Source organism: Mobula hypostoma, chromosome 8, assembly GCF_963921235.1.
Source record: "Mobula hypostoma chromosome 8, sMobHyp1.1, whole genome shotgun sequence".
Lineage (NCBI taxonomy): Eukaryota > Metazoa > Chordata > Chondrichthyes > Myliobatiformes > Myliobatidae > Mobula > Mobula hypostoma.
In genome coordinates, this window is record NC_086104.1 from 85,559,036 (window position 1) to 85,578,600 (window position 19,565).

Sequence of the window (19,565 nt, forward strand, 5' to 3'; positions counted from 1 at the left end):
GCAAGCTTGCGTGAAGAAATCTCTACCCAGTTATCATCAAAGTATCACCTACAGCACTAGAAATCCCAACACACTCAACCACTGCTATACTACCATAAGGAATGCAGAACATTCCATCCCTCAACTGTTGATCATCCGGCTGTGCACCTCCTATCAGCATAAAGGCAGAGGCTAAACAGCAAGGCTCCGGAAGTAATGACAACAAAAAAGGTGTCTGTGGAAGGCAGAGAGTGGCTGCAGAAATGCTTCCAGTCAGTGGACTGGGGCCATGTTCAAGGATTTATCAGACAACCTGAACAAATATGCTACAGTTGTCACGGACTTCATAAAGCCAGTTGTGGATGAGTGTGTCCCCACAAAATCATTCAGCATCCTCCCCAACCAGAAGCCCTGGATGAACCAGGAGATCCACAATCTACCAAGGGCCAGGTTAGTGGTGTTCAGGTCTGGCGACCAAGTGAAATACAAGAGGTCCAAGCATGACTTCTGGAAAGCCATCTCACATGCAAAAATGGCAAGTCTGGAATCACAGAAGTGTGCTAGACAGCTATGGCAGGGCTTGAATGCTATTGTTTCCTACAAAATAAAACCAGGCAACACATGTAACAAAGAAGTTGTGCTCCCAGGTGTGCTCAATGCTTTTTCATGCTCACTTTGACCAACAAAACATGGCTGCACCTTCACAAACTCCCACAGCTCCTGACAACCCTTTGATTTCAGTCTCTGAAGAAAACGCGAAAGCACCGTTCAGGAGGGTGACCTCATGGAAAGCATCTAACCCAACCAAGGTACTGGCTGAGTACTGAAGTCTTGTGCTGATCAGCTAGCTGGACTGTTCACTGATATCTTTTACCGCTCACTTTGGCAGTCCAGGGTATCCGCCTGCTCAAGCAGGCTTCAGTTATGCTAGTGCCCAAGAAGAACATGATAACCTGCATCAGTGACTATGGTCCAGCAAATACCTACATCTTAAACACAAGAAATGCTGCAGATGCTGGAAGTCCAAAGCCACATACAAAATGCTGGAGGAACTCAACAGCTCAGGCAGCATCCACTGAGATGATCAAACAGCCAACACTTTGGGCTGAGATTCTTCTTGAGTCCTGAAGTGGGGTCTCAGCCCAAAACATCAACTGTTGGTTCATTTCCATGGATGCTGCCTAACCTGCTGAACACTCACATCCACTGTGATGAAGTGTTTTGAGAAGTTACTAATAAAAGATATCAACTCCTGTCTGAGGAGTGACTTGAATCCACTCCAGTTTGCCTATTGTTACAACAGATCTCATTGGCACTTCACTCAACCCTGGAACATCTGGACAGTGAATATGCACATCAGGATGTTCTTCACTTGCTACAACTTGGCATTCAATACTATCATCCTCTCAAAACTAATCAATAAGCTCCAAGACCAAGGCCTCAATATCTCCTTGTACAACTGGGTACACGATTTCCTCACTTGCAGACCCCAGTCAGTTCGGATTGGCAACAACATTTCCTGCATCAGGGGTGCACAGCAAGGCTATTTTCTTAGTACACTATTCTACTCACTTTATACTTATGACTGTGAGGCTAAGCAAAGTTCCAATGCCATATATATGTTTGCCGACTTCACCGGTGACACCACTGAACGGAGGTGAGGAGGAATTTCTTTAGCCAGGGAGTGGTAAATCTGGGGATTTTATTGCCATAGGCAGCTGTGGAGGCCAAGTCTTTATGTATATTAAAGGCAGAGGTTGGTAAATTCTTTATTGATCAGGGTATGAAGGGATACGGAGAGAAGGCAGGAGATGGGGCTGAGAGGAAAAATGGATCAGCCATGATAAAATGGCAGAGCAGACTTGATGGGCCAAGTGGCCTAATTCTACTCCTACATCTTATCTTATGGTCATTGGCCAAATCAAAGGTGGTGATGAATCAGGATAGAGGGAGATTGAAAATCTGGCTGAGTGGTGCCACAGCAACAACCTCTCACTCAATGTTAGCAAGACCAAGAAGCTGATTATTGACTTCAGGAGAAGGAAACCAATGATCCATGAGCCAGTCCTTATTAGGGAATCAGAGGTGGAGAGGGTCAGAAACCTTAAATTCATGGGTGTTATCATATCAGAAGATCTGTCTTGGACCAGCATGTAAATAGTCCGTGAACACAACTCTATTATTCATTTCGACACTATTTATTTATTTTGTAATTTGCAGAAATTTTATGTCTTCGCCTCGGAGTTATCATTTCAAAGAATCTGTCCTAGGTCCTGCATATAAGTGCCATTACAAAGAAAGCACAGTTGCACTTCTACTTTCTTAGAAGTTTGTGAAGATTGGATTAGATTAGATTAGATTATGAGGACACGCAATCCTCTTTTAGTGTCATTTAGTAATGCATGCATTAAGAAATGATACAATATTCCTCCGGTGTGATATCACAGAAACACAGGACAGACCAAGACTGAACAACTAACAAAAACCACATAATTATAACATATAGTTACAATAGTGCAACAATATCATAACTTGATGAAGAACAGGCCATGGCACAGTAAAAAAGTTCAAAGTCTCTCGAAAGTCCCACATCTCACGCAGACAGGAGAAGGAAGAAAACTCTCCCTGCCATGCCCAACCACAGTCCGACTCAGTCATCCGAAAACTTCGAGCTCTGATCAGCCCTCTGACACCGAGTACCGAGCACCATCTCTATCCGAACGCTTCGACCTCAGCCTCAGTCGCCAGCAGCAGGCAAAGCTGGGGATTTTGGGGCCTTCCCTCTGGAGATTCTCGATCACACAGTAGCAGCGGCAGCGAACCGGCATTTCAGAAATTTCTCCAGATGTTCCTCTGTGCTTTCATGTCTGGCTCCATCAAATCAGAATTGTCCACGGCCCCTATTTAACAGTTACGATATCATTTCACCGGAGAGCTGCGCGCGCTGCGTCGAGCTGCCATCTTCTCCTCCCGCTCTTCTAAAATGTTGACAAACTTCCATAGAAGTGTGGCGGAGAGTATATGGACTGGTTACATCACAGCCTGATATGAAAACACTAATGTCCTTGAACGGAAAAGCCTACAAAAAGTAATGGCCAGACCACCATGGGTAAAGCCCTTCCCACAATTGAGCACATTAACATAGAGCGGTATCATAGGAAAGCAGTATCATCATCAAGGACATCCTCCCCACCCAGGTCATGCTCTCTTCCTGCTGCTGCCATCAGGAAGGAGGTACAGGAGCCTCAGGACCCACATCATCAGGTTCATGAACAGTAATTACCCCTCAATCATGATACTCTTGAACCAGGCGGGATAACTTCATTCAACTTCATTCACCCAAACACTGAACAGTTTCCATGACCTATGGGCTCAGTTTCAAGGACTCTTCATATCATATTCTTGATATCTATTGCTTATTTATTCATTATTATTGTTTTTTTTGTACTTACATTGTTCGTTGTCTTTTGCATATTGGCTGCTTGCCCATCTTGTTGTGTGCTGTTTTTCATTTATTCTATTTGCTTCTTTGAATTTACTGTGATTGCCCCCAAGAAAATACATCCCAGGGTAGTATATGTCACATTTATGTACTTTGATAATAAAACTGATGCATGTCTCTCATTAAAAATGCATTTGAAGTTGGTGTGTGACAGTGGTATCTTAGCAATGGAAGATACGGAAGAACAGATCATAATGTTAAGTTCTAAAATGGGAAGTTATTCTATCCAGCAGTGGAAGTTATTCAGTCTTTCCAGCAATGAAAATCAATAAAGAGAATAATCTGTCTCTTGCATGAATTTTTGCTGCACCACTCTTATTCAAGGAGGCATAAACAAATCTTTCTGAAAAAATGCTTCTTGACCTAAAGCACAAACTGATCTACTACCAGTTTATACCTACATTTCTTTGACTGGGTTTAGCCTGAAATAAAACTCAAGAATAACCTTCCTTATTCTATTTACTAAGAATCCTCTAAATTCAAGTTTTTAACCTTCTCGGACAAGTCAGTTGTTCAACATGAGACCCCTCTCTGCATCAGTTCGCAACATGACTTAATTTTCCATAAATCTACCTATTGCAAATTTTATCCTGCTTTCTTGACCACTCCTTAACCACTCCACTAGACACAACGCCACTCAAATGAGAAAGATACAAAGTCCTGTGTAGCTATATTAAAAAATATTGAACTTCAATGACAGGAAGGTACTAAAGGATATTCAGTACTTTTTAAAATCAAAAATATAAAGATAGTCCTCCTCAATATTTCTATGAACATTAAACATGGAAAAATCTGCAGATGCTGGAAATCCAAAGCAACACACACAAAATACTGGAGAAACTCAGCGGGTCAAGCAGCATCTATGGAAATGAATAAATAGTCAACGTTTCAGGCCGTGACTCTTCTTCAGGACTGGAAAGGAAGGGGAAGATGCCAGAATAAAAAGGTGGGGGGGAGGGGAAGGAGGACAGCTAGAAGGGATAGGTGAAGCCAGGTGTGTAGGAAAGATAAAGGGCTGAAGTGGAAGGAATCTGATAGAAGAAAAGAGTGGACCATAGTAGAAAGGGAAAGAGGAGGGGGCCCAGGGGTAAGTGACAGGCAAGTGAGAAGGGGTCAGAGGTCAGAGTGGAACATAGAAGGGAGGGAGAGGGAAATATTTCTTTTTACCAGAAGGAGAAGTCAATGTTCATGCCATCAGGTTGGAAGCTACCCAGACCAAATACAAGGTGTTGCTCCTCCACCCTGAGGGTGGCCTCATCTTGGCACAAGGGACATGTTGGAATGGGAATGGGAATTGGAATTAAAACGTTTGACCACCAGGAATTTCTACTTTTGGCAGATAAAAGGTTAGGGTAGACAGGGTTAATCATGCTGCTAGGCAGAAAAAGACCTTGCCATGCTGCTGTAAAATTTCTGACATGACTTCAGCTTTTTATCCACCTCCGAGTAATGTCTAAATGGAACTTCCTTCTGGACAGTAGCAGCATATTCGAGATATATTTATAAAATTTGTAAAAATACATACAAACGTTTGTACTTTCCCTACTGAAAATGCTCCACGAGTAACTAATCGTCCAATTATTGTAAATACTTCAGTAATGTGATAGAACGGCTTACATAGCGAGCAATAATTTCCCTAAGGAAACAGAAGTCAACTAATCACTTCAAGGTAGGTGCAGGCATTGAACAATGCTCAGAGAGAAGATGGAGATGCCTCAAGTATTGTCTATTATCAGTTCCTTCTTCAAACCCGTACCATTTTGCTTGCTGCTAAGTAAATTTTGGTGTATATACAAATACTATTACTATTCCTACCAATTACCATATTGTACATATTCTGTGAACATAGCCTGTAAACATCAAAATGTAGAGAGAACAGAATAGTTAACAACTTGAATGGTGTGTGGATGTTCAGTCTCAGGAAATAAGAGCAATGTCACCTGAATACCTCTGATCTTACAGGAATATGGACACTGGTGTTGTGATTCTAAAGTGAATAGATAAATTATTGTTGAACACAATATGAAGTATGGAAGCTTCAGTTACACTATTAAACACTGTGTTATACTGTAATAAGCATCATTCATGTATATACTAGAAGAGAGTAGACTGAATATGAGGATCTCCCTTGGTTGGCCTTCCTGAAAGACAAATTCAAATGCTATTCCTTAAAAAAAAAGAGATAAAGACATGCTCAATAGCACATAAAAATCACAGGAGTCTCCATATAAGAAAGTACATCCTCTCTGCATGTTACTTCGCTTTGGTAGCGAGATGGAGATTGGAAATTCAAAATACAACAAATTCTAAGTGTGAATTGCATCATTGCTCATATGAAATACCAATCACTTTTGCAAGAACCTTAGCTCCCACAAAGTTTGTGAAGAATCTTGAATTATGAGGTTGGTTTTTTAATCATTAATTTTTTTAAAACATTTTCATTGCCTGTTTTTTTTTAATCAATGTTCCATGTTCTATTTATTCCAAAGTTATGTTTTAACAATAGTTGTCTGATAGATATTGTCTTCTGATATTATTTTCAATTCCTTCATATCATTTTTAGTTAAAAATTGTTGCATAACTATAAATTGTTAAAAATGCAAATACAGCTCACTGAAAATTGAAATATGTTAACGTCAATAAAACATCTATTGAACAATTGACATAATGTTTTCTGGGATGCACTTATTTTCTCATGTACAAAGGTTAACTAATGATAAAAATATCAGGTATCATAACTAGTAACTATTTGCTACTCTAATAAATAATTCTAAATTAGAGTTTCCAAATGTCAACATGCACCCAGTTCATTCATTGGCGAACATTTGTGAGTAACTAAAACAACAGTCTGCTATAAATTGGAGTGAAAGGGTGAGCTTTTTTTTAATGTTTGTCCTCTCATTATCTGCCATGGTAGCGTAGCGGTTAGTGCAATGCTATTACAGCTGAGGGTGTTCTGGGGTTCAGAGTTCAGTTCTGGCGCTGTTCTGTAAAGGGTCTCTTTTTCCACATTCTTCCCGTGGAATGCATGGTTTTCTCTGGGTCCACCAGTTTCCTCTCGATGTCCAATTATGTACTGGGTAGATTAATTAGTCATTGTAAATTGTTCTGTGATTAGGTTGGGGTTAATCGTGTTTGTTTGGGTTTGCTGGGCAGTGTAGGTCGAAGTGCCAGTAGGGCCTACACAGCATTGTATCAGTAAATAAATAAAGGTGCAAAATTTCAGACCTACAAAAGGTAAATCACAAATTAGATGTAGATTAACTTGCCAATATTTTTTCATACATGCCTGTTTCAAAATTATTCCATGCAAATTTGCAGAACACGTGAATAAAGCTAATAACTAAGTGCCCCATATTACCAGCTTCCCATTTCCACCATCCACTTACACAGAATGTATAATGATCCTTTATTCCTAAGAATTCTGCATCTTTTCTAGAAATGAGTGAGATGCATGCTTAAAAGTGAAAATCTAATTCACAAAATGTGAATTGGTATTGCTGTTCTAACATTACTCCAAGATGGGACTTGGGATTCATTAAACAAAAAAAGCTATTAAAATACCAGAATAAGGTTGATTTGAAATTTTAATCATACATTTGGAAAGATTTGATTGGCAGATGAAACATGCAATAAAAATGTAGAAATATTGATTTGAAGAAAGTAAGTGTCATTAATGCAGGTTTTGAAGATGACTGCTGCAATGAATTGTCACGTACTAAATGAATAGTTATAAAACAATTTTGTTACAGAGCTGATGATTATTGAGCGGACCAGATATAGTCTCAGCATTACCTGAGGCTATGAAAACTTTTAAAAATACTGTTTATTTTATAACAGCTCCAGTTTTATCTTTTGAAGATTTGGAATTCAGAATAACTTAGTATTGCTCTACTCATTCACCTAGATCCAGTCTGCCAATAAGGTACTTAATGGGCTTGCTCTGGCTTCTGGAGGTGCAGTTCATTTTGTATCCAGTTTGTTTTGTTTGGACATCACTTCCTGTACACAAGTTGTTTTTTTTAAAACATATAATTTCCTGTGCAGATTAAATGGATTTCATTTTGAAGCACATGGTGCAAAGACATCCATTGATTTATTTGCCCTTGAAACAGAAATATCTGTGAGTCTTAAGTTTTGTTTATAATGGTAAACATTATTTTGAAGCAAGCATAATGATTATCGACCATCATTATTAAGATATCATTGCGCCATGAACTTACTCTTGTTACATGACATAGTTACGGAGTCTTGCATGAGTGTATTACCTTAGTTAACATCATTTGCAAGAATAATCGGCAGTGTTCTGCTATTCTGTATTGAATTTAATATATATTTTACTTAAGTTTCTGCAGTTTCACAATTACAATCTCATTAAAAACCCTGAAGGAAGCTTCCACATTGGGTGATTTTTGAGAAACTCACTGCGTAGCTTTGTATATTTACACTGTGAGGGCAGTAGAGTGAAAAGAAAACCCATCTTCAAAGCTGTCAGCTGTGGAATGGGTGCACACCTGAACACCACACAGAATTTCAGCTACTGGCCCAAGCAACATCAATAGTCGAGATCTGGAAGTCAGTTCAGAACATGGCATGTCGATCGCACCTTCCAAGCACTTGAACAAATCTGTGATTAGCATTGCTGCAGCATAAAACCACTCTAAAGCAGGAGCAGCAAGTATGAGACTGGCTTATGCTAGATGCAAAGGTGAGATGCAAATAGAGAAAACTGGCATAGACATAGAGAAAGCATCCTATAGACATGGAGAGAGTGCGTGTAGAGGCTACATTAACTGCACTCAGGGAAGATAGTGAAGATGAGGCTGCCTCAGCAGTGGCAAAGGCATATGAAACAGCAGCTGACTTAGACAGTGGTGAGTCTATAACTAGAATCAGTCATGCTTTGCCATCACAACAGCCAATGCAGCTTACGAAAGAATTCCCAAATGTATTTTGGCTATAAAACAGACAGTGCTCCAGCTCTACAAGGAGAAACTGTCCACACTACACAGCCAACTTGCCTTTCACATAGTCCAGGTATTGACAGTCATAGTCTACAGCAGCAAAGACTCACAACACCTCCTTCTTCAGTTTCATCACAGCAAAGACATCAGTCAAGAGTTGCTACTGATACCAACCCCATTTTAACAGATATGGACAGTCTGAGCTTCCATCCATCCCAAGATGTACATTTGGCAAACCAGTCTCCACAATGCCCTCATTCAGGACCTGTAGATGCATTAGACTTGGTTTGGTATCTAGCACATCAGGACCTAGTCTCAGCAGGATTAAATCTGTTTGACAACCAGTCTCCCAGTTATCTGTCCTGGAAGTTGTGCTCTATCAATGTTGTGGAAGGACCAAGTCTCAAACATAGTGAAGAGCCAGACCTTCTTTGTAAATGACTTGGTGAGGAGTTACTGCAAAATGCAAGAAAGATTAGGCCAGTGCATATTAATAATCTAGCTATGGGATTGCAAATGCTGTGGCAGATGCTGGACAAATGCTCTAGCTCTCCAGAGGCAACTGAAGAATAGCGCATCAGCAAATTTGATAATTTTCCAAAGCTCTCACACAATGAACCGCAGAAGCTACTTGAGCTTGCAAATCTATTGTTAGAACTACAAGCTACAATATCAGGGGCTACCTGCAAGGACCGAGTTACTTGGACACAGCAAGAGGAATAAACCCTATAGTTGAGAAACTACAAAGCAACATGCAAGAACCGTAGATAACTAAAGGGATCGAGTATAAAATGAAGCATCATGCCCACAATCCACCATTTTCATTGCTTGTGGAATTCACTTGCTTCCATGCAGAGATGTGAAATAACCCGAGATTATGCTCTCAACTTTCAGTAACATGTCATTCAAAGAGAGGTCTTCAACAAATTCATGGGAAACCAGAACTCCTACCATGGTCAACAAAACTGAAGTAGAAAACTCTGTCATGCACCCTGATAGTAATACCCTGTGCATAAGAATCCTCACCCCTTAAGGAAATGCAGAAGATTCAGAGAAAAACCGCTTGGAAACTGAAGACACTTTCTAAAAGAACACTCATTATATTTCAAATGTTGTGTTTCAACAATACACCAAGCAAAAGACTGTAGCATTATCATCCACGACGCTGAGTGCAACAGCGACTTGCACATATCTGTATTTCATTCAATTCCAGCACTTTGGGCTACTACTGGTTCCAACATAACCGCAGCAGAGAACAATGGGGAGCCAGCTGAACATTAATCAGATGTTGTTACTTCCTCATGCACAGAGCTACAAGGCAAATCCTGCTCTAAAATATGCCTACTCAAAAGAACATCCTGAGCAAAAAATAAAGACGTGTGATATTGGATGATCAAACCAATGAGTCTTTCGTAAAATCAACATTATTTGACATATTCAGTATTCAAGGTTTTATTTCCTCATACACTCCAAAATATGTTCTGGAACATCAGAAATTGCCGGAAGAACTAATGGATTTATTGTGGAATCAATGGGAGAGGAGGTCTGCCTACCCTTGCAACTCTCATTGAATGTAACAATATTCCCAATTCCTGAAGCTGCACGCAGTCATTCATATCTTAAGGACAAAGCTGACAAGATTCTTCCACTTGAGATTCTTGAGATTGTTTTAGGATATTTTAACCAGGTCAGTCTGAGAAAAATCACTAAGCAATTACCATCAACAGATCAATTGCAATACCAGAGGAAACAACACACTGGACTATTGCTACACCACCATCAAGAATGCCTACCATGATATTCCATGCCCTCACTTCTGGAAGTCTGATCACCTGGCTGTACTTCTACTCCCTGAGTATAGGCAGAGACTGAAGACTGCAGCACCTACAGTGAGGACCAAGAAGGTATGGACAAGGGAAGCACAGGAGCACCTACAGGACTGCTTTCAACCAGTGGATTGGACTGTATTCAGGGATTCATCTTCGAACCTGGACGAGTATGCTGCAGTTGTTATCGACTTCATTAAAACTTGTGTGGATAAGTATGTGCCTAGGTCGGCTGGTGGCGCAGTGAGATCAGCGCTGGGCTCGAGAACAGAGGTTCCTGAGTTCGATCCAGTGACAGACCGCCCCCGTGCGCACTCTCCATCCGCGCCGGGTTGATGTCGAACTTGCAACTCAGCCTCGTAAAATAATACCACGAAATGTCTGTGTGAGGAGTGGTGCCCCACACAGCCTTTCGAACCGCGCCTTGTAAGGCATGAAAATGCCCAATGCTGGCCTCTCAGATCTGAGTTGACGTCATCATCATCATTACAAAGTCTTACTGCACATTACCAAACCAAAAGCCGTGGATGAACTAGGAGGTATGTCATCTGCTAAAGGCTAGATCTGTGGCATTCAAGTCTGGCGATCCAGGACTATACCAGAAAACCAGGTATGATCTGCGGAGGGCTATTTCAAGGGTGAAGAGACAATTTTGAATGAGGTTGGAGGCGACATCGGGTGCACAACAACTCTGGCAGGGTTTGCAAGACATTGCTTCCTACAAAGCGAAACCTAACAGCATGAATGGCAGCGATGCTTCACTACCAGGTGAACTCAATGCCTTCTCTGCCTGCTTTGAAAGGGAGAACACAACTACAGCTGTGAAGATCCCTGCTGCACCTGATGACCCTGCAATCTCTGTCTCAGAGGCCGATGTTAGGCTGTCTTTAAAGAGAGTGAACCCTCGCAAGGCGGAAGGCTCCGATGGAGTACCTGTTAAGGCTCTGAAAACCTGTGCCAATCAATTGGTGGAAGTATTCAAGGACACTTTCTACCTCTCACTGCTACGGGAAGAAGTTCCCACTTGCTTCAAAAAGGCAACAATTATACCAGTGTCTATGAAGAATAACGTGAGCTGCCTTAATGACGATCACCCGGTATCACTTACAGCTACAGTGATGAAATGCTTTGAGAGGTTGGTCATGACTAGACTGAACTCCTGCTTCAGCAAGGACCTGGACCCATTGCAATTTGCCTACCGCCACAATAGGTCAACCGCAGACGCAATCTCAATGGCTCTCCACACGGCTTTAGACCACTTGGACAACACAAACACCTATGTCAGGATGCTGTTCATCGACTATAGCTCAGCATTTAATACCATCATTCCCACAATCCTGATTGAGAAGTTGCAGAACCTGGGCCTCTGTACCTCCCTCTGCAATTGGATTCTCGACTTCCTAACTGGAAGACCACAGTCTGTGCGGATTGGTGATAACGTATCCTCCTCGCTGATCAACACTGGTAAATCTCAGGGATGTGTGCTTAGCCCACTGCTCTACTCTCTATACACCCATGACTGTGTGGCTAGGCACAGCTCAAATACCATCTATAAATTTGCTGTTGATACAACCATTGTTGGTAGAATCTCAGGTGGTGACGAGAGGGCGTACAGGAGTGAAATATGCCAACTAGTGGAGTGGTGTTGCAGCAACAACCTGGCACTCAACGTCAGTAGACGAAGAGCTGATTGTGGACTTCCAGAAGGGTAAGACGAAGGAACACATACCAATCCTCATAGAGGGATCAGAAGTGGAGAGAGTGAGCGGTTTCAAGTTCCTGCGTGTCAAGATCTCCGAGGATCTAACCTGGTCCCAACGTATCAATTTAGTTATAGAGAAGACAAGACAGTGGCTATACTTTATTAGGAGTTTGAAGAGATTTGGCACGTCAACAAACACACTCAAAACTTCTCTTGTTGTACTGTGGAGAGCATTCTGACAGGCTGCATCACTGTCTGGTCTGGAGGGGCTACTGCACAGGACCGAAAGAAGCTGCAAAAGTGTGTAAATCTACTCAGCTCCATCTTGGGTACTAGCCTACAAAGTACCCAGGACATCCTTAGGGAACGGTGTCTCAGAAAGGCAGCGTCCATTATTAAGGACCTCCAGCACCCAGATTAAAGTCTGTCACGAGCCTTGTGGCCCATCAGGCTGGTGCTTTTGCCTGCGGCCCATCAGACTGGTGGCATGAGGCGACTGAGAATGCAAGACTCCCCCACAGATAGGACGCCAGTCTATCGCAAGGTTAACCCCCATCATTTTTGCCGGTACCCATTCTCAGCTGGGTAGACTGGAGCACTGTGTGGTTAAGTGCCTTGCTCAAGGATACACACGCTGCCTCGGCCGAGGCTCAAACCCACGACCTTCAGATCGCAAGTCCAACGCCCTAGCCTCTTGGCCATGCGCCACCCAGCACATGTCCTTTTGTCACTGTTACCATCAGGTAGGAGGTACAGAAGCCTGAAGGCACACACTCAGCATCTCAGGAACAGCTTCTTCCCCTCTGCCATCCGATTCCTAAATGGACATTGAACCCTTGGACACTGTCTTACTTTTTTTTGAAAATCACATAGTATTTCTGTTTTTTGCACGATTTTTGATCCATTCAATATATGTATACTATATAAAACAGGGGTCCCCAACTAGAGACTGGTTTAATATTGACAATACTCTTGCGAGACCAGCCGACTGTGGGGGGGGGGGGGGGGTTGGTGTTCAAGTGGGGTTAAATTCACCTCAACATGTCTACATATCTTTTACAGTTAGGGTTGCCAACTTTCTCACTCCTAAATAAGGGACAAAAGTAGCAGTCAAATCCCGGGACACTTTTCCCCAGGAAAGACTACCATGACTATGAAGCCTTGCGCAGGCACCTCTACATGCCGATTTTTTGTCCCCCCACAAATCGGTTTTGCCTTCACCTTCCCGTCTATACTGTACATACATTATTTTGACTTTATATAGGCTATATATCATTTCATTCCTACTTTTACTATGTTAGTGTTATTTATTTTCGGTTTTATGTGTTATTTGGTATGATTTGTTAGGTTATTTTTTGGGTCTGGGAACACTCAGAAATTTTTCCCATATAAATTAATGGTAATTGCTTCTTCACTTTACGCCATTTTGGCATGAAAGGTTTCATAGGAACACTCTACCTTAGTGGGGAAAATATGGGACAAACCAATTTAGCCCAATATACGGGATGTCCCGGCTAATATGGGACAGTTGGCAACCCTATGTTCAAGTTCAACAGTGCGTGACAGGGAATGAGGAAAGCTGCAGCTAACTCGCTTTCTCACGGCCCGGTAGCACAGGCTTTGCGGCCCGGTGGTTGGGGACCGCTGATATAAAGTATACTGAATAAGATTTACTTATTTATTTATTATTATTTTATTTCCTCTATATTATGTATTGCATTGAACTGCTGCTACTAAGTTAACAAATTTCATGTCACATGCCAGTGATAATAAACATGATTCTGATTCTTCTGCTGAAATTCTATTGTTGCTTGGCAGCGACACCATCCATGTACATCAGATGTATGAACAGCATGATAGTCAACAAAGTGCTCCTTGTGCGCAATGATTGGACGTGAGTCGGGTCATAATGGGTGAAGTCTGCCTTAATGGTGCTCATCAGCCTACTGCCAGCACATTTAAGACTAACATCCTGGAGAACAGATGCCCAGGTTATTTCAGACCCTGTGAGAGTAGATTCAATATGAAAGAGAAGACTGTAGGTTAGTAAATTGAGCATCCTGTCAGACTTATCTCTGAGAGGCCAGGGAGGGAGGCAGAAGAGGTGGGGGCGTGGCACTGTTGATCAGAGATAGTGTCACAGCTACAGAAAAGGTGGACACCATGGAAGGACTGTCTACAGAGTCTCTGTGGGTGGAGGTTAGGAACAGGAAGGGGTCAATAACTTGGTGTTTTTTATAGGCCGCTCAATAATAACAGGGATATCGAGGAGCAGATAGGGAAACAGATCTTGGAAAGGTGTAATAATAAGAGTTGTCGTGATGGGAGATTTTAATTTCCCAAATATTGATTGGCATCTTCCTAGAGCAAGGGGTTGAGATGGGGTGGAGTTTGTTAGGTGTGTTCAGGAAGATTTCTTGACACAATATGTAGATAAGCCTACAAGGGGAGACGCAGTACTTGATTTGGTATTGGGAAATGAACCTGGTCAGGTGTCAGATCTCTCAGTGGGAGAGCATTTTGGAGATGGTGATCATAATTCTATCTCCTTTACAATAGCATTGGAGAGAGATAAGAACAGACAAGTTAAAAAAGTGTTTAATTGGAGTAAGGGGAATTATGAGGCCATCAGGCAGGGAATTGGAAGCTTAAATTGGAAACAGATGTTCTCAGGGAAAAGTACGGAAGAAATGTGGCAAATGTTCAGGGGATATTTGAGTGGAGTTCTGCATAGGTACGTTCCAATGAGTCAGGAAAGTTATGGTAGGGTACAGGAACCGTGGTGTATAAAGGCTGTAATAAATCTAGTCAAGCAGAAAAGAAAAGCTTACAAAAGGTTCAGAGAGCTAGGTAATGTTAGAGATCTAGAAGATTATAAGGCTAACAGGGAGGAGCTTAAGAAGGAAATAAGGAGAGCCAGAAGAGGCCATGAGAAGGCCTTGGCGGGCAGGAGTAAGGAAAACCCTAAGGCATTCTGCAAGTATGTGAAGAGTAAGAGGAGAAGATGTGAATGAATAGGACCTATCAAGAGTGACAGTGGCAAAGTGTGTATGGAACCAGAGGAAATAGCAGAGGTACTTAATGAATACTTTACTTCAGTATTCATTATGGAAAAGGATCTTGGTGATTGTAGTGATGACTTGCAGCAGACTGAAAAGCTTGAGCATGTAGACATTAAGAAAGAGGATGTGCTGGAGCTTTTGGAAAGCATCAAGTTGAATAAATCACCAGGACTGGATGAGATGTACCCCAGGCTACTGTGGGAGGCAAGGGAGAAGATTGCTGAGCCTCTGGCGATGATCTTTGCATCATCAATGGGGATGGGAGAGGTTCCGGATGATTGGAGGGTTGCGGATGTTGTTCCTTTATTCAAGAAAGGGAGTAGAGATAGCCCAGGAAACTATAGACCAGTGAGTCTTACCTCAGTGGTTGGTAAGTTGATGGAGAAAATCCTGACAGGCAGGATTTATGAAAATTGGAGAGGTATAATATGATTAGGAATAGTCAGCATGGCTTTGTCAAGGGCAGGTCGTGCCTTCCGAGCCTAACTGAATTTTTTGAGGATGTGACTAAACACATTGATGAAGGAAGAGCAGTAGATGTAGTGTATATGGATTTCAGCAAGGCATTTGATAAGGTACCCCATGCAAGGCTTACTGAGAAAGTAAGGAGGCATGGGATCCAGAACTGGCTTGCCCACGGAAGGCAAAGAGTGGTTGTAGACAGATCATATTCTGCATGGAGGTCAGTGACCAGTGGTGTGCCTCAGGGATCTGTTCTGGGACCCTAACCCTTTGTGATTTTTATAAGTGACCTGAATGAGGAAGTGGAGGGATGGGTTAGTAAGTTTGCTGATGACACAAAGGTTGGAGGTGTTATGGATAGTGTGGAGGGCTGTCAGAGGTTACAGCGGGACATTGACAGTATGCAAAACTGGGTGGAGAAGTGGCAGATGAAGTTCAACCCAGATAAGTGTGAGGTGGTTCATTTTGGTAGGTCAATTATGATGGCAAAATATAGTATTAATGGTAAGACTCTTGGCAGTGTGGAGAATCAGAGGGATCTTGGGGTCCGAGTCCATAGGATGCTCAAAGCAGCTGCGCAGGTCGACTCTGTGGTTAAGAAGGCATACAGTGTATTGGCCTTCATCAATCATGGAATTGAATTTAGGAGCCGAGAGGTAATGTTGCAGCTATATAGGACCCTGGTCAGACCCCACTTGGAGTACTGTGCTCAGTTCTGGTCTCACTACAGAAAGGATATGGAAGCTATAGAAAGGGTGCAGAGGAGACTTACAAGGAGGTGCCTGGATTGGGGAGCATGCCTTATGGGAATAGGCTGAGTAAACTCGGCCTTTTCTCCTTGGAGTGAAAGAGGATGAGAGGTGACCTGATAGAGGTGTATAAGATGATGAGAGGCATTGATCGTCTGGATAGTCAGAGGCTTTTTCCAGGGCTGAAATGGTTGCCACAAGAGGACACAGGTTTAAGGTGCTGGGGAGTAGGTACAGAGGAGATGTCGGGGTAAGTTTTTTTACTCAGAGAGTGGTGAGTGCGTGGAATGGGCTGCCGGCAACAGTGGTGGAGGTGGATACGATAGGGTCTTTTAAGAGACTTTTGGATAGGTACATGGAGCTTAAAAAATAGAGGGCTATGGGGAAGCCTAGTAATTTCCAAGGTAGGGACATGTTCAGCACAACTTTGTGGGCCGAAGGGCCTGTATTGTGCTGTAGGGTTTCTACGCTCAGCCAGATTTAGGCAAACTGGCCTTCTGTCACTTGGAAGAAAACTATAAGCTGGCATCTCTCCTTCAAATCATGAACAAAGAGTTTAGCAAAGACAAGTCAAACAGTTGGGTAGCTCCCCTTCCTTTCCACTTTCCACTACAATTCCTACCAAAAAACAGAAGACAGGTCCTTAGTTGACTCATGTCCCTCACTTGAGAAGGAAACTAGAAAAGAAAGAGTTAGCCCCTCCACTAGATCCCAAAAAAGAAAACTGATATTTGCCCAACTTCAGTGTTTACCACCTCCAGAAATCTGCACAAATATAAATTGTCTTTGGTTCAAGTGCACAGTTTAAAAGGCATATTTCTGAACATTATGCACTTTCAGGCTCCAGGCCTCAATGACAGTTTACTTGGGTCCTCATTCATTTCAGAACTGAGACTGTTCCAGCGATGGCAGACATCAAACAAATGTTCCACAGCTTTACTGAGACTACCTCAGATTCTTGACCACCAATAAAACAAGATTCTGGGGTACGATATGAGAGTTCACAAATTTGGTAATTGTCCTTACTAGCTGTCAAGGGAAAGACGTAACTCGGGTCTGAATCACGAAGGTACCCAAAAGCAACAGACACTGCTGGACATAGTGAAGTTGGATTCATCCTGCGCAAGGCAAAACTCTCACTTCAGAGGCAACTCACCCAGTTGTCATTCTGGATAAACACCATGTCACCCATCTGCTCATTACACATTACCACAAGCAATGTCATCAAGGCCAACATTTTTGAAGTGAAAACAGTTAAAGACTATGTAGTAAGACTGTTTCGAAGACCAGTCTCTGAGACTATCCTTCTTTTGCCAAAGACTTAATGATACGATCATTTGACTTTTAGTTTCAATAATTAAATTTGATAACCTATGGATGCCAAGCAGGGAGTGTTCTAGCCTCTAGAGGCACAGTTTGTCTTGTATGAACATCACTTATGTAAGTTTTTTTTAATATATCATTTCCTGCACGGGTTAATTAGATTTCATTTTGAAGCACATAGTGGAAAGACATCCATCTCCATCTCCTCTTTATTTGCCCTTGATACAGCAATATCTGTGAGACTTAAGCTTTGTTAATACCAGTAAACATTTCGGAGGTATATTTTGAAGGAAGTATTCTGTTCATTGCCCATCATTATTAAGATATCATTACACCATGAGTTAACTCTTCTTTACACAGCATAGTTATGGAGTGCTGCATGTGTGCATTACCAGTGTTAAAACCCATGTCAGAATAATCAGCAGTATTAGGATATTAGAATATTCAGGTACACAAAAATTCTGTATTGAATTTACTTAACTTTCTGCAATTCACAAGTACAATCTTATTAAAAACCCTGAAGGGAGTTTCCATCTCAGGTGGTTTTTGAGTAGGTGTTTAACTCACTGCATATATCTGAACTGTGAGGGCGGTAGAAGGCTAAAAGTGAATATTTTACACATGCTCATGGATGTAGTAAAAAGAGATTCGCAATCTTATTCCTACATCCCAAAATACAACAAAATATTTCATGCTATTCTACAGATATAAACTGAGAACAGCATCGACCAAAAAGCAAACCTGGAAGTTTCTTAATCCAATTAGTTCAGTACAATGGTATATTCTACTTCTTGTATTGAAATACATTATCTGGAAGCACTACATTTTAAGATACTTATTCTAGCAAGAGAAAGATCTAAAATCCTTCACTTTTGAAAACAGAATCCGAGCTGGAGGTGACTAATTCTACCTATCCATTGTCAGTCCCAAACCCAGGTAAAGAATATAGTGTCAAGAAGAGCATCTGCCTATAAAATCTTTGCCAAATCATTACGAAGTATTCAAAGCAACAGACCCATCTCTATAATTTTTTCTCCATTCATCCCTTTGCCATGTTCTGACACTAGCTCAAACCCCTCCAAACATTTACAGAGACTGAGAGATTGATATACAGTATAGTAAAAGGATTAAGGTATATGGTAATGGTGCAGAATATGGACCTGAGATTAAACATCATCCATGATGTTATTGAGCAGCAGAGAATGTTAAGATACTGATTGGTCTACTCCTGCTTCCACTTTTTATGTTCTTACATTCTTAACCAGTACTTACATATAGGCAACTTGTAGGATAAATGTTTGCATTTTGTGGAAATCAGATACTGTACAGAAATGGGTGTGGTCAAAGATGTTAGTCTAAAGAATCAGGTTTAGACCTGTGAGTCTTAACATGGGGATTAAAACAAGTAGTAGAGGAGTTGCAAACTTCTCAAAAAGAAGGAAAATACATATTGCTTGTGCCCTGGTGAAGGGCTGGAGGAGGATCTTCTGTAGTGGTAGAGACAGGTGAAGAAAATAGTGCTGGGATCTGAAATTTGGCTAAAGGTAATGCCTTGTAATCACAATTAGGTATTCTGTATCTTGTATAATTAAACACTTAATATTCTAAAACGTTAACTTATCGAATAGAAAATTATTAACATTTAGCAATGTTCTACCTTCATTTGTTTCCATGTGTCTGAACTTGTACTTAATGCTGTGATTTGAGCTTCAATACTCCCAAAGTCTTTGAGCAACTGTTGGTTGCGAAGTTGGGCTTTTCTCTCCCTTTCACGCACTTCTTTCAAATAACTTTTCAATCGGGCATGCCTTAGCCTGGAATTCAGAAAAATGGCAGGATGTTAGCAAAGACGCCACAAATTGAAAGGACATCAACTTTCTATTCTTTCTCCTAAGATGCTGCCTGACCTGCAATATTTTGCAATATATAAACAAGAGATTTTGCAGCTGGTGGAAATCCAGAGCAACACACACTTAACAAGTCAGGCAGCACCTAT

At 41.6% G+C, this 19,565-nt stretch overlaps 1 protein-coding gene across 4 annotated transcripts in view; it reads right to left on the reverse strand.

Moving 5' to 3' along the window:
* Positions 1-19,565, reverse strand: part of kiz (kizuna centrosomal protein) — a 213,442-nt gene that overhangs the window by 176,312 nt on the left and 17,565 nt on the right. For all 4 annotated transcript variants that reach the window (XM_063056241.1, XM_063056239.1, XM_063056240.1 and 1 more), the window contains one exon: positions 19,227-19,383. In XM_063056241.1, the coding sequence (XP_062912311.1) occupies positions 19,227-19,383 (157 nt within the window). The remainder of the gene's footprint in view (positions 1-19,226; positions 19,384-19,565) is intronic.